Source organism: Lycium ferocissimum, chromosome 7, assembly GCF_029784015.1.
Source record: "Lycium ferocissimum isolate CSIRO_LF1 chromosome 7, AGI_CSIRO_Lferr_CH_V1, whole genome shotgun sequence".
In the NCBI taxonomy this organism is placed as follows: domain Eukaryota; kingdom Viridiplantae; phylum Streptophyta; class Magnoliopsida; order Solanales; family Solanaceae; genus Lycium; species Lycium ferocissimum.
In genome coordinates this window covers 25,357,871-25,374,889 of record NC_081348.1, presented here as the reverse complement: position 1 = coordinate 25,374,889, position 17,019 = coordinate 25,357,871, and the positions used below count along the sequence as shown (strand labels likewise).

The 17,019-nt window shown below is 36.4% G+C and overlaps 1 protein-coding gene across 1 annotated transcript; it reads right to left on the bottom strand.

Annotated features, from left to right (window-relative positions):
• Positions 1-15,405: 15,405 nt before the first annotated feature.
• On the bottom strand, positions 15,406-16,451 carry LOC132062620 (enoyl-CoA delta isomerase 1, peroxisomal-like). The gene has a single exon (XM_059455154.1). It carries the CDS (start codon positions 16,296-16,298, stop codon positions 15,558-15,560), a length of 741 nt encoding a protein of 246 aa, XP_059311137.1. The 5' UTR covers positions 16,299-16,451; the 3' UTR covers positions 15,406-15,557.
• Positions 16,452-17,019: the final 568 nt, after the last annotated feature.

The window sequence follows — 17,019 nt, the reverse complement described above, 5'->3', positions numbered from 1 at the left end:
TTTTTGAGCGCCAATTCCGTCCAAATTAAAAATCAATAACCTTTAGTAGTTTTTTATTTTATGTACTATTAGTTTGAGATAAGTATGATCAGTTAAAATTTTATTTAGTCAACCCAACTCATTTGAGATTGATGCTTATAGTACCTCCAAGTTTATCTTCATAACACAAGCCTTTCTTGCCGTTTATGTATTATGTTTACGCCCCTTATTTTAATTTATTTGTAACAATTCGTTTGACCTATTTATCATTAATGCAAAAAAAAAAAAAAAAGATTTCTCGAAAGATTTGTTCTTTTAACATAAGCTTTTGTTTAATTAATTCTGTTAAGACCTTATTTGTTCACAATATGACCGTAGTGTAATTTATCCAACTCCTCGCTCCGGTCTACTGAAATTGAACCTTTTTCTTAACGAGTACTCTGTTTCGAGATGTTTCCACATATGCTCTGTTGAGGTTGTTAATAGGGAAGTCCTATATGTTTCTCTTGTTTTGAATTGTGAGCCCTAGATAAGTTACGGTGGTTCGCACAACGAGACCCCAGGTTTGGATCATGACACATATTTAGCCTAAAACTCGTTTATTAGGCCAACCAGTTAAATTATCTTAAATAAGGTAACAAACAATATATATAATTAATCCAAATTACGTTAGTCCTTTTATAATGTGAAAATAACGTGAACAAAGTGATATGCATAACGATGTAGATTATTAAAGCGAAATAAACAACGGAAAAGGGCCAAAATTACCCCTGAACTTTAAAAAATACATTAATACCCTTCGCTATACTTTAGGCCAATTATACCCTTACTTATACTATGGGGTCAATTATACCATACATAAACCGCCACGTGGCATCATCCTAGCCCTTCAAAATTTTTTTACCCTCAAATAATTTTTTACTCACTAAAAATAACTCAATGACCGAATTTTTTTTTTTAAAGAAAATAATATTTAATTATTTTTATATTTTTTTGGAAAAATTATCCATATTATTTTTGTCAAAAAAAAAAGGGGTCGGATTGAAGTTATTTTATTTTAAAAAATTATTTGAGGGTAAAATAATTTTGAAGGGCTAGGATGATGCCACGCGGATAAAAGTAGATGTATATAATTGACCCCATAGATAACCGTAGGTGGTATAATTGGCCCTAAAGATAACGAAGGGTATGAATGAACTATTTTTCAAAGTTCAAGGGTAATTTTGGCCCTTTTCCGAATAAACAATAAAGTAAAAGAGAGAAAGTTTTATTGATTATCTTGGCTCAGATGATGAGAATTGTTGAAGAACAGTGATGAGCAGCAAATGTTTATAAAGAATAATAGTAAAATCGTACGTATCAGGTGAAATATTAGATGGATACAATCATGGGGATGTCACGCCCCAACCTTGGTGAGGCGTGATTGGCACCCGACACCCATGGGGCTGAGCGAACCAAGCTGTAACTTGCATCTTTTATGTCTCGAATGGCAAAATAAGGCCAAGGAGGCTAACTATGAATATAATATCATGCATATGTATATGTACAATAGGCCCACGATGCCGACATAACCACTGATAAGACATAACTAAGCTATATACAAGAAACTGTCTGCAAAGCCTTTATGAACATGACTGAAATATACAAGTCAGGACAGGGCCCCCGACATACCCGTAACACACAAAAATACATATACGAACCCAGACTCGGCAATGCTCCCTGAAGAAGTGGAGCCCACCAATCAAGACTAGTACCCGGAGAGGGCTTACCGCGGAAGGTCCTCGTCTCGCCCGTCTATACCGCGGCATGAACGCAGCGTCCATAAGCAAAAGGACGTCAGTACGAATAGTGTACTGAGTATGTAAGGCGGAAATGTAACATAATAAGCATATACTGCAAAGAAGAAGGATAAGAATCAACTTGGCACATCTGACTTACTAATGAGAATCTAATACGCATGTCTCTTTATACTCTCATAGCTTTAACTACATCTATGTATATATCCGTGACTTCGACTCGCGTATCATCCGGTGTTTATTCGCCCAATTGATCAGGTATAACTGCCTAACCGGTCGTAGCTCAGCGGTAATACATAGCTACCCAACTGGTCGTACACCAGTGGTAAATATAATCAACATCATGGCCCGGCCTCCAGGAGTAATATCTATGCACTTCTCATGGCCATCACTTATCCGTTATTGCGTACATGATCACATAAGACTTATAAGCACAGTTCTGGGCCATTAGGACTTCTTCCCGCTTAACTAAACATTAACCAAATCCTGATATACATCATAAGCCTTTCTTTTAGCATCAAATACCTCATTAGGGATCCTCTACTAGCACTCTATTCATGTCCTACAAACCATTGCATAAGTACACATTTCTAAACTCGTCGGAGTGACGTAAGGTCGGTAAACCTCCTATTAACATTATGGAACTACCATCGCGAACATATCTCACCTTGAAAGAACAAAAACATAAGATGAGATCAACATCAATGAATAACATCTATAGTCATGAAACAAACTCAATGATATCATAAGAACATCGGGAACTATAAGCTTTGGTATATTTAGAAACAGGGTTATTGAAGATATCATGTATAGGTTCACAACAAAGGAATCATGCCTTGAGAAAGAAGGGTTTAGCCTTAACATACCTGGAAGCTGATTCTTGACTTTCTAACCTACCTCCTGTCTTGCAATCTACTTAAGATCGTTCGTAGTCTCGTAATCTACATATAAAACCATTCATACTATTGTTAGGCTCATCATCATATGCCTGTCTTAAGTTTCCAAATTAAATCCTTTTAGAATCTGTCGAAATTCGGGCAGCATCTCCCCTGTTTATATCCCTAGCCCGGAATCACAATACCATCAATCAACACCAACATCAACAATACTAACATCAACAACATCATCATCAATACCAATATACTCTATAAAACACCCACACGATGTTTACCCGATTTCTCAATCAACTAATCCATTACACGATGTTTTAATAACTCTATCTCTGTAAATAAACCTAAATCAATATCAATAAAGAGAGATCCATACCTTGTTCTTACCAGAGCAGCAATATCTTCAATATCTACTTTAAATCCAAGCCAAAATCCACCGCAAAACAATACTATAATCACAACTATACGTTACCCGAACCTAAATCCCGAGATTTCACTTGATTTAAGCTAAAATTTTATGGGTGGAAGTTGGGAGAACATTCCAGAGGGTTAGGGAGAGGTGTGAGGTGTGAATGGATGAAAATAAGGGGTAAACCCCCTTTTATATTATTTTAGATTCGGTTTGCACCGACTTAATATTTGCTCTGCGCGTTCGCGCAGAGTTTCTCTTTCCCGTTCGCGCCACCTACGTGCAAGTTCACGCAGGGTTAATTCCTGCTCTGGCAGTCCGTCTTGAAATGCTCATAACGTTTGATTTCGATGTCGGATCTACGCGTGGCTTGTTGCGTTGGAAACTAGACTTCTGAACTTCAATTTAGGCTTCTGTTTCACTTCAAAACTCCTAGTATATTTGGAGATATTCCTTCCTCAAGTTGGACCAAAATTATCCCCATCTTTTCTCCAAAGTTCCAACAAAATTAATTTCCTCAATTCACTTGTTCTCTAATCCTTCCATAGCTTACTATATGTACTTAAACCCTCATAACCATAAGATAGGTGCATATAGTCTCATATATCCTAGAAGGTAACTCCAGTGTCCACAATTAAAACAACCAACACCTAACAAATCTCAACGTATAAAACTACAAGGTGTAATAGGGGAGTTGAGGGATTTTATAATATAATTAAGAGCAACTGTTGTCGTGATCTTCGCCCATTTTAGCCCTTACGTGACTAAGATAGTGGGTGTCAAATGAGATTAAATGAAATCTTTGAGATCTCGGAGCCTGGCTGTTATCAAGGTTATCCCTTCTTCGGTGCTTCGAATCGTCCCAAATGGTTTGTTTGGGTCTCCTGTTATCAACTGAAGGTGTACGGGCAGGGGCAAATCTATGTACGTAGTGGGGATGCGACGACACCCGGATCTATTATGGAGTAATTATAAATTTTGAGGGCGTGGCAGGGGATATCTTGCTTTTTATAAGAAGATTCAAGCCCACTTCATCAAAATTTTTATTGATTCCACTAATACTTTGGACTTGTCCTTTTAGAATATAACAATCCGACGACATCGTATGACATGAACAATTCTAAACTAATTATTGTTATGGTTTTTGCCCTGATTTTCTTACCAAATTTGAATTTTACTTTTCTCTAGAAGGAAAAGTCAAAGTATTGCTATAATTACTTTTACTTTCCTAAAGAAAAATATAATTCTCTTCCATATTTAGCTAGTCCTTTTCATCGCTGAAAAGGTTTTGAACTTCTATAAATTGAAGAATCAGTTTTATACAACACAACATAAAAGCACAGCAATGTAGTCTTTAGGGTTAAAGAGTTTTGTTTAGGGAGAGATTATTCTCTCAATAGGTTTTATGCTTTTTATACTAGTTTTTCAATAAGTAGGTCACTTGACCAAATCATATTACAATATTATGTCTTTTTGTTATATTTTCTTTGTTGTTTGATATCGTCGTTCAAGGTTTGCAGTTGTAAGCTTCCACATGACGTCCTGTTATTTCAATCCTAACAAGTGGTAGCAGAGCCAAGTTCAACAAGGTTGAAGGCAGATTTCAATCAAGCTGCAACTCTAACTTAATTTCATGATAATGAAGATTTTGTCCGTACTACATATGGAGATGATTTTTCAACTATATTTTCAACATCTCTGCTGCTGTATCTTTAAAAATAAAGCAAAATATTTTTAAACCAACTTTTAACTCATAATATTTTTAACCTTATTTTTAACCATGCAAGCAGCAGTGATGAAGATTATGTGAAGAAGGAAGTTGAAGATTATTTTGTCAGAAAATTAAGGTCAAGGGGAGATTTGTTAGGGTTTTTGCCCTGATTAAATATTTTTAAACCAACTTTTAACCCATAATATTTTTAACCTTATTTTTAACCATGCAAGCAGCAGTGATGAAGATTATGTGAAGAAGGAAGTTGAAGATTATTTTGTCAGAAAATTAAGGTCAGGGGGAGATTTGTTAGGGTTTTTGCCCTGATTTTCTTACCAATTAGAGTTTTACTTTTCTCTTGAAGGAAAGTCAAAGTGTTACTATAATTGCTTTTACTTTTCCTAAACAAAAATATAATTCTCTTTCATATTTGGCTAGTCCTTTTCATGGAGGAAAAAGTTTTGGACCTCTACAAATTGAAGAATCCTTCTCATACCACACAACATAAGAGCACCCACAATGTAGTCTTTAGGGTTAGGAGTTTTGTTTACGGGGAGATTATTCTCTCAATAGATTTTACGCTTTTTATATTAGTTTTTCAATATGTAGGTCACTTGATCAAATTATATTATAATATTATGTCTTTTTAGTATATTTTCTTTGTTGTTTGATTTATCGTCGTTCAAGGTTTACAATTGTAAGCTTCCTCATGGCACTCTGTTATTTCTATCCCAACAGTTATTAAGTCTAAAGCTTTGTCACGGAAAATAACTTTCTTCTACAAAATAATACTCCCTCCGTCCCATAATAAGTGTCACCTCAGCCAAAAAAAATTATCCCATAATAAGTGTCACCTTGGAAACCAAGACATAAATTGGCTAGTTTTTTCCAACTCTACCCTTAGACAAAAAATGACAAATTAAAGTAACATCTAAATCATGATTGGACAAGTCACATAGTAACTGTTATATTCCGTATTTGGTACGTCGGAATATTTTAAGTTGGTTGCGATACGTTAAGAACAAGGCTATTTTTTTTTTTGACATTGTTGTAAGGCACAAGCTGCTTATGAATTTATTGACATGGAATATTAAGGAAAATTTGGGACCAAAAGATGAATTATGGAAAGTTAGACATTTCATGAAAATTTGGGGCCAAAAGTGAAGTTTTGAAAATTTTGATTCATGAAAAAAGTGACCATGTGGCCATGCACATGACTTGTGGGCCATAGGCCACATGTATGAGGTATATAGGTAATATTAGATGACTTATTAAGTCATCTTCACCATTTCATCTCCTAGAAATTTCAAGAAACATGAAGAAAAAAAAAAGGAGAAAACGGCCAAGGGCTGGCCGAAACTTGCCCCTCAATTTTGATCATGGAAAATTCTTTTCTTCTAGTTTTTCTACCAATTGGAAGGCCCTCGTTAACGTGGAGTAGTTGTTGGAACAAGAAAATCGCTCGTTGTCGCAATTCACCAACCTTGGCCGTGTGAAGAACATGAATGGAGAAGGTAAGATTTAATCATCTTACATGTGTAATAGGTGGTTGTGCATGTTGTGATATGTAGAAATGAATGGAATTCATGAAATTATGTGTGTTGAAGATGAGCCGTGCATGTGTTGGACTTGGCCGTGTGTGTGTGTTGTTGTGTAGAGAGATGAACTAATTGTATTTAGCATGTTTGGGTGTTGTTGTAATGTGTAGAAATGGATGAAAACCATGGAATTTGTATGTTGTTGTTGTGGCCGAAAATGGGCTGATTTGGTGTAGGCATGTGGGACTAATGTGATGTAGTATTTTGGTTGTCGTCGTTGTGAATTCTATGATGTAAAATGAAGTTTTAATGATCCAAGTTAAGGTTATAATTGTGTGGGCTGAATTGGAAGATAATGTGATCTTGATATGGTTTCTTGAATTTATGAAAATGAAGTTGTAAAGGTATGTATTGTTGACATAATTTATGAATGTGGAAAAAGGAAAGGGGTTGGTAATGTTCTTGTTAAATTGGAATGGTTTCGGGTGAGAATCATGTATTGGATTGGCTTGTTTGATCATTGAGCGGATTGTTTGAAATGTTCATGAATCTTAATTGAATGATCTTGGACTGGTACTTGAACTTAAGAGTGTTCATGTTAGCTTGAAAGTATGTAGTTGAAATGAATATAAAAGAATGTCGTCGAATTATGTAGAAAGGAGTTATTAATGCTAGAATGCGTTTTGAATTAATGATTGATGTTGTTTATATGGTTGTTGGTATTGTTGTTGAAGATTTGGCCGAGTTGAATTCTCGGGGATGTCGTAGTTATAGGGGAAATGCTGCCGAAATTTTTGTAGATAAAGTATTAACTTGGAATTGGATTCTTAAGTGTTATGGCTAGCTAATGGTTGATACCTAATGACATTATTGTAGATCGTGAGAAGTCGAGACGTATGTTCGGATTAGCTTAGGAAGCGGCTAAGGTATGTAAAGCTCAACCTTTCCTTCTTTGGCATGTCTTAGTTGAAAGTAAGTTACGATACGAATCTCGAGGTAATTCTATTCTGGTGATCCGAGCATGTTTATGATTCTTATTGGCTTCTTGATATTCGTATTCTTAATGTGGTCAAATCATGGTCCTTATGTCATTTGTATAATTAAATTTCAAAAGTTGCATAAAGGTTTTGTTTTCAAAAGGGTTTTGTTCCTAAACGATTCCGAAACTACGAACGTCCATAACTTTCACATAAGGGCTCGGATCGCTTCGATTTGTTCGTGGAAAGTCCTAAAGTGAATAAAGTATGTAATTTTTCGAGGCGAACTCGGATTGGTTTGACGTATGACTATGATCTGTCACACCCTTAATCCGGTAGGGTGTGATGGGCACCCGACCCTTACCTAGGGCCGAGCGAACCCGCTGACTCCCGTAATACTCGTAATCGTACTGGGCCCTTAGCCATAACACAAATATGTAATGAATTTTTTTCCTTTTTCGGAAAACAAACATGCCTTCCTGTCTTTCTCAAATCAAATGAAAATCTGTAATATAATGCATAACAGTACATCGGCTTATAGAGCCGCTTACATGACTGACACATTATACACGTGACTCTGTCTGCAAAGTCTCTAACATAGAACAAACTTTCATAACACAAACATTCCCGACTCGGCGGTGCATTCGAGGAAATGGAGCTCGCCAATCCCGCCGGAACATCTTCTACTAATGTCTTCGGCCATTGGTGTGTACACGCGGCATGAAACGCAGCCCCCGAAGAAAGGAGGGTCAGTACGGAATATGTACTGAGTATGTAAAGCATGGAATACAGAAAACGAGATCATATCCGAAATAAGGGGTACAGACAGTGAACATAATAACCAGAATGTCAAGATGCTTGAATCTGAAAGACAACTCATACATACGAGGTGCAGAAGACCAATGTAATGATCGGAATGCCGAAATGCTTAGCTTTCTTTTAAAAACATTTCTGTCTCATATATATATAGAAAATAGATCATATCATAGCAGCTGACATTAACCGATGTGGGATTCGCCTAAACTAATGTGGGATTCGCCTAAACCAATATGGGATTCGCCTAAATCAGTGTGGAATTTGCCTCATCACTGGGTTTGCCCCACCATTGGGTTTGTCCCACCACCGGCTTTGAAACCAACAGATCATATTTCTGAATACGTATATATAACATATAACGTGTCCCGGCTCTCCAGTGAGGGACTCGGTAAACAGAATCATCAGATTATCATATCGTCACATCAGACAGAATTATCATATTACCATATTATCACATTAAACAGAATCATCATATTATCATATCGTCAAATTAAACAGAATTATCATATTATCATATCGTCAGAACAGATTCATTATATTATCAGATCATCACTTTATCAAATCATCGTGTCATCAGATCATCAGATTACCATAGCATATGCCCTATGCGGCCCATAATGGACCCGGCGGACGGAACGTGGTGCCTCTCGCTTTAGGCGCCTAACTCATCATACTTCGAAAGTTTTCATATCTCCGTATCTCCGTCACACATCATATCATATAACCACGGTACACAGCAAAAAGGGGCTCGGCGTGCGGACACATCATAACACCATAATATTAGTCGCTCATCATACTTCGGATTGTGCGCACGATAGTACCGCCCGGGACTCGCGAAGGAAGTAACAAAAGTGTGCACGAGCGTAATCGTGGGATCTATATGCCATTCACAACATTTACACAGATTTAGAATAATCGGACGAGTATCATTTACGAACGATGGCATTTCCCAATTCAAATCTCTTCCGGATATTACTCGGAACATATCAAATGAAACTTTATCAATCATAGTTACGTATCCAAATCATATGCATGCGAATTTTCATTTTATACATTTACACAGATTCCGTAGAATAATCAAAACAAACTATTATTTGAAAACCAAGCCCATAGTCATAGTCAAATCCAATTCCTTTCGAATGCTACTCGGGACTTGTCAAATAGAACTTTAGCCATCATAGTTACGTATCGGAATCATATGTATAAAAAAAATCCTCATTACAGACTTAACAGATAACTAAGTAGTCATACTCGGGGGTCAGAGTGATAGCCATATTAAGTGCTTTTAACACGTCGTTAGAACTACACAAAGAAAAGTCATGCGGGCCCACGGGCAAGTATCAAACCGACCCGAGCCCGCTTATGGAGGTTAGGGTCATTATATGCTATCGAACCTCCTACGGACATATCGAAGTGATTCGAGCCTTTTTATGAAAGTTACGGACGTTCGTAGTTACAGACCCTTTTTCGAACATAATCTTTTATGCACATTCATATTTGATCATACAAAGGGCATAAGAATCATAATTTGACTAAATTATGAATACGAATATCAAGAAGCAAATGAGAATCACAGACGTGCTCGGATCGTAGGAGTGGAGTTACCTCGGGGATCATATCATAGCCTACTTTAACTAAGGCATGCCAAAGAAAGAAAGGCGAGCTTTACATACCTTGGCCGCCCTCTAAGCTAATCCGACTTACGTCTCGGCTTCTCACGATCTACAATAATGTCATTGGACACCCAACATTAGCCATAAGCATTAAAGAACCCAATTCCAAGCCGTCACTTTATCTACAGAAATTTGGGCAACATTTCCCCTGTAAATTCATCAACCCCGAGATTCCCACTCGGCCAAATCTTCAACAACAATACCAATAACCATATAAACAACATCCACAATTAATTCAAAACACATTCTAATATCAACAACCTTCTTCCACGTAGTTCGACGACATTCCATTTACATTCAAATAAACCGCATACAATCAAGCCAACTTCATTGATCATACGTTCAAGTATTAATCCAAGGCCATTCAAACACGATTTAAGAACATTTCAAGCAATTCGCGCAATATTCCAAAACAGCCCGTCCAATACACAATGCACCAAACCTTCCAACCCAATTAGGAACATCCATAACACATTTTCTTCTTCCAAATTCATAAACTATATCAACAATTCCATACGTCTTCAACATTATTTCCATAAATTCAAGAAACCATATCAAGATCACATTAACCTCCAAAACAGTCCACAACAATTACAACTTCCATTTGAGCCACCAAACCTTCATTTTTCATCATGAAATTCACAACAACAACAAGCATGCTACTAAATAAAATTTGTTCATCTCTTCCACACCAAACAACCACCATTCGGCCACCACACCAATCACACACAACTTCATGAATTTTATCCATTGCAACACATTACAACATGCTCAAACGTCCATAACACATGCAAGAAAGAATTGAATCTTACCTTAGCACTAGTTTTCCTCTCGGCTAGGACAACACTTTGCGAGAACGGATGGTTTTCTTGTTCCAACAACTACTCCACGTTGTAGAGGACCCTTCAATTAGATGAAAAGCTTGAAGAAATTATTTTTTCCTCTCACTTTTCCATGGTTGAGTTCGGCCAGCCCCTTGGCCGAGCCTCTCTCTCTCTCCCTTTCTTTCTCTTGAATTTTCTAGAGCTATAAAATGTTGGCTTGTGCCTTGTATGCCAACACTTATATATATATATATACATATATATGGGAGCACATGGCCGGTCATGTGCCCCCTCTTGGCCGTTTTTTCCCCTTCTCTTCTTTCTTTTTCTCCCTTTTTCTCTAATTTTCTAGAATTTTCTTAAATGATGAATGATAATTTGTCTTGCTTCATGACTTGTACACATATATACTTGACTCCCACAATGTAGTGTACACATATTCCACTTCATGACATGAAAATATTGGCCAACATATGGGTGGGGCCCACGGCCACCTTGGCCCTTTGGCCATTTCATGAAAATTCTTTTCCAACTTTTAGCCCCTAATTTTTCTTATTCCAAATTTACCCTTAATGCTCCATTCCAATAAAAGGATGAATACGCCACTTATACATTCTTAAAAAAATTATAACCTTGTCCTTAACTTCCCGCCATTAACTCGGAATATTCAAATGTACAAAATGCGAGGTATAACATGATCCCTATGGTTTGAGTATGACTATGACCCTTATGGTTTTGTTAATACGTATGATGTATGCTATGTTTTCGAATAACGTCCGAAAGATATTTGATATAACTATTGTCCGACTTTCAAGTGACATTTCGTTTGGACTACTTCATTGAGTCTTGAAAATGTTTTATTTGCATTTGGTTTCTCACTACTCTGCTCGTGCATGCCTCAATGCATCTTTCACCGAGTCCCGGGCCGGGTACGTACTCGTGCAACTTCTCTGCATTGTTCACCGAGTCCCTCACTAGAGGGCTGGGTACGCTATATATATATGTATGATGAAATGATGATATGATGATGTGATGAGATGGGGATGGCGGCCAGGATGGCATACCGAGTCCACGGCTAGCGGGGCGGGACACGCATTCACCGAGTCCTCACTGTAGGGCGGGTACGATATGTATATATATGTATATCTGCGTACGCATACATGATTATGATATGATTTTACTCACCGAGTCCCTCACTAGAGGGCCGGGTACGGTATATATGTACGATGATATGATGATACGATTATGATATGATTTTATTTACCGATATATGTATATGCATGACAAATGTTTCAAAAGGACAAGTCTTGTGATTTTCTGGTCATTATACTTGTTTCTGTAGTTCCTATTTCGGTTATGATTCTGTTTTTCTGTACTCCATGCTTTACATACTCAGTACATATTCCGTACTGACCCCCTTTCTTCGGGGGCTGCGTTTCATGCGTGTGTACACCAGTGTAGCCGAAGATATTAGTAGAAGACGTTCGCGGGATTGGCGAGCTCCATTTTCTCACGGTCTTTGCCGAGTCGAGCATCCCGTTATGGTATCCGGAGTTCTCGTTAGAGACTTTGCAGACGATGTCGTGGGTATAAAATGTCGGTTATATGTAAGCTGCTATGTAAGCCGATGTGTTATTACGCATTGTATTATAAGTTCTATATGTTGCATATTTTCTTTGATTCGAGAAAGGTAAAAAAAAAAAAAGCATATTATTCTACGAAAAACTTTCGTTATGTATTTGTGTCATGATTTGAGAGCCAGCGTGATTATGAGTATTATGTGAGTCAGCGGGTTCGCTCGGCCCTAAATAAGGGTCGGGTGCCCATCACGCCCTAACAGAAATTAGGGTGTGACAGTAACTTGATATTTTTGGATTCCCAACGTCAAAAAAATTGTTACTTGTGCATGCTCTAATCAAGAGCAGGGGAGGAGCTACAGTGTTAAAGGGGAGTTCGGCTGAACCAAGTAGCTTTTGCGTAGAACCTGTATTTGTACTAGAAAAAATCAAGAAAATAGATACTTGCGAAGCCACATACACAACTGAGCGAACGGCTCAGTGGTAATGCCTTGCCTAGCGAGGATCTCTCTTGGTCGAGTTTGTGGGTTCGAAACCCACCAAGACATTGGTTTTTTTGTTATAACATGCTAGATTCTCTTTTTAAATTTAGAAGAAAGTCTATTTACTCACAGTTCCAAAAACACCACAACCTTCCTCATGCAGTTCTTTTCTTTGGGGCTAGTTTTTCCCTTTTTAGCTATCATACAGAATATTATACATAATTTATTTTTATCACTTTATTTTCTAAATAGAAAATATAAATCGACAAACTCAAACCTAAATTCAAAAGCAAAAAGCAAACCAATCCATACTTGCTGCTACCATTCTTTTCAACGTCTTCTTTCGCAACTCGTCGAGTGAAATTGTAATGATAAATCTTATATGTATATAGGTTTTAAGTAGTTTGTCGTTTTTTTAAATATACTAGTTTCTCGTCACGTGCGTTGCACGTGTATCCCATGATAATAGTACAAACATTTTAAAATTATACAAGTAATATTGGAATATGTTTGTGATGAGATACACTATATTTGAAGGGAGAGATCTAGAAGCTCGAATTGATTAATTGTGAGTCTATTCAACCGACTTAGTTTTTGAACGTAAAATGATTAGATATCGTTTGAACACCTAAAATTTGTTATGTAAATAAGATTGTCATAGCAAATACTTAACAATGTTCTTGCTTTTTTCTTTTAATGTTTCAACGACATATAATAGAAATTTATGGTAAAAGTTCTTTTGTTTATTGTTATTCCTGTCTTTTGCCCTCCACAAATTCCATCTTGGCTGGCCAAGAGTGTTGAGCTTTGCTTCATTACCAAATAGTTAAAGCTACTCTCCATGATGTATTAGTATATCAATCTCCATTAACTATTTATATCGAACTAAAAAAAGAATTTTTAAAAAAAGTACCCACCGTTTCTTTAATATCCACTTATTTATCACATTTCTTTGTTTTGAGAAAAAATTTCGCATTTTATATCCCCAATGAAAGAAAAAATATTTTCCCTCCCCAAAAGCCAAAGACATCCGTAACGTGAAAATGATAAGACGTGAAAGAAAAAGTGTAATTGAGAGTGTGGAGACTTCACAAAACAATATGCAGTATTCACACTATGATAACATTAAAAATATCATAACTAAAGTAATATAAGTTGTCATGGTTCACTAAGATAGATCTTAAATTAAACTCATATGTAAATCTCAGATTATTTCAACAGATTCGATAACCTCACATTTTGTTGCATTTAAAGAAAATCTTTCCACTTCTGCAACAAAATTAATAGCAATATATGATGAAAAGTAAACTTAAAAGAAGGACAGAAATCACAAGCTCTTTATCTTGAACACAAAAATACAACATAGTCATTTGGTTTCTTTTATCAAGTAATTTTAATCTATTGATGAAAGCATCGACAGTAATCAAATATTAAAAAAAAAAAAAAAAAAACAACAACAACCTTGAATCAAGAAATCTAAAGAAAAGGTAAAATTAAAAAAGGAAGAAAATTAAGGGATTACATGAACTTAAAAAACTACGTATTATATTTTGAAAGTAGTGTTGTAGTATATTCATTAATTGTTACCCTTAACACAAAGATACAACATAACCAGAAATCATAAAAAAAAACACCCAACAAAAGATGGGAAAAAAAGGGGAAGAAAATAGCAATATAATTAAAATTTTAAACTACTACAGATGAAAATTTTAAATGGGGTTTGAGCATATATATGTAGACCTTCAAAATTCTTTGAGATGTAATATAGGATTTAGAGGACATACCTTGCATAGAAATATTTGATATAGATCAGTACCTGTGTACAAAATAAAAGGGTAAGATCTCAAAAAAGTAAACTGAAAGTTTTGAATCATGGAGTTCATCATTAATTGTTGTTCACTTCAATATTGCTGTGACTGCATCCGATTCTTATAATTTTAGTGCAACCAATTATTTTTGCTTCCTCTGTTAAATTGGACTCCCAAAGCGTACGCTCATTTACTTAGAATTCTAAGCATCATCACTAAATAACATTAGTTTAATTTGTCTTAATACACTGTATCTAGACTTTCTTGGGTTTTAACTTCTAAGTGGTCATTTACCTATTTGTATTCTTTTCAGTTTTCATTGGAAAAAAACGCATGACTATACAATTAAGGTCGTGTAGGAATGAGATTTAATTATAGAGCAATGTTTGATTAAGGGCGTGCTAGTTATGATTCTTAATACTATATTTATTGTGAAGTGTTTTTACGACTTTGTACATTATAGTCTAATAGGAATAGTGTTTGATTGAAGGGTAAAAAGGTCGTTTAACTTTTTATGGGCATTATGGTGATCTAACTTTTCACTAAAGGGCTTCCCACTTTTAATAATATATGATAAATACTGATACTTGTTCGTTAGTTTGACGGTTATACAAGGCTTGAGGTCGTTGTCCTGTCTATAGGAGTAATTTATTAAACTTCATATTGCATTCTTAGTTTCTTAATATGCGTGTTTTGACTACGGTAACACTTATTATGAGACGAAGGGGGTACTACATACTACTCCTAGTATTTGTTTTTATAGTGAATAAGTTGGAGACTTTTAAATTTTTTTCTTTTCTCACGAATCTCGTTTTTCACAACATAAGCTCACTTTTCCGGCCAAGTATGCCAATTGACAGAAAAGTACGTAATAACACCACCTCACATATTGGCACAATATTATTCTGCGAAATTACTTTGTTTTCTCAAACTCAATACTCCTTTTATTTCCTGCATTTGGTTTATTCATGATTTACAGATACAATGATGGACATGTTAATTCAGGGAACATACAATATTTTCATAGTATTACACATTCAAATTCGGTAACATACTGATAGTACATAGTAACATCGGTCACAGCTTTGACAGTGTCTTCTTGTTTGGCTCGTCGTCCCCATAATCTCCCACAGTCTCATCAGTACCAAGCTTATTTAATAACTCCACATACAGTGTTTTCCTACAACCAGCATACACTTTCCCATCCCACTTTCTTCTCACCAATTCTTCACCCAACTTTACAGCTGCCTCCACTGTCTCTTCCACTCCATCATAAGCCGAATCCACGATACCCCTTTCAACTGCCATGTCACCCGTCAACTTAGTCGCTTTCAACACCACCTCACGCCAAACGGCAGGCGACCCCACTTTGCACTTCAACAAAGGCGAAAACCAAATAGGTATCTGAAACCCAATATCGAGATCACTCATGTATAGAAAACCTCGATCTTTACGCATCATAATGTAATCATGACACAACGCAAAGACGAACCCAGCAGCAGATGCGTGTCCAGTGATAGCAGCGATTGTGGGGACAGGCAAGTTGATTAGGTCGGAAACGAGAGAACGGAACTTTTTGGATATGAGTTGTAGCCTGGCGCCCTTGTCCACTAAGGCCCATTTAAGATCGTAACCATTGGAGAAGAATTTGCCTTGGGCTGTGGTAATCAGAGCTGAAGAAGAAGAGGAAGTAACTTCAGACCGGACAGTGTGGAGAGCGGCTCTGATGGAGTCGATAAGGTTGGGGTTTAAACGGTGTTCATCAGTGCCGGTTAAGGTTAGGAAGAAGATGTTGCCTCTCTTCTCTAATGTGCACATATCTTCTGTTCTGTCTATGGAAGAAATTAAGAGGGCGGTGGTAATGAAAGATGGAGTATTACTAGTGAGTTTCCCCTTCCAGTTTGAAGGATAATCAATCTCTTTATACTTCAAGTTGCAATTGTGTAAAGCCTTGATTCTAGTTACTCCTTTCGTGGCTTAACTCTCAACTTACTCCTTTTATCTCATAATCCAAGAATATTGTTTAACTAATCGTCGTTTGATCACCTTCACGTGCCCTTAATCATCATCATGGCCTTTCTACGCCAACGTTCGTACACCTTAATCAAAGGAGTATAATTAGCCATCATACATGTATAAAGCACGATATATAGTGTGTATATATATATAGTTATCTAAAAGCAGAACACCTTAGAGCTCGTTTGGTAGGAGGTCTTAGCTAAAATAGTCATGGTATTAGATGTGGTATTATTTTATATCATGTTTGGTTGACATTTTGGGACATGCATAACTAATACATGGATATTATCTTATCCCACCACCACCATGGGATAACTTATCCATGGATAAAAAACTAAAATGACAAAATTGGCCTTGTTTTGTTCCAAAAAACCTATAAAGGGCAAGCATCTAAGGGTAAAATTGTAACAAATTATTTTTTAAGTTTAAAAAATAAATAAATGTTCAAATGATATCTTTTGTGTCCAATTTTAGTGCAATGAACCAAAAACCCACAAAAATAATCCTTGTATTACTAATC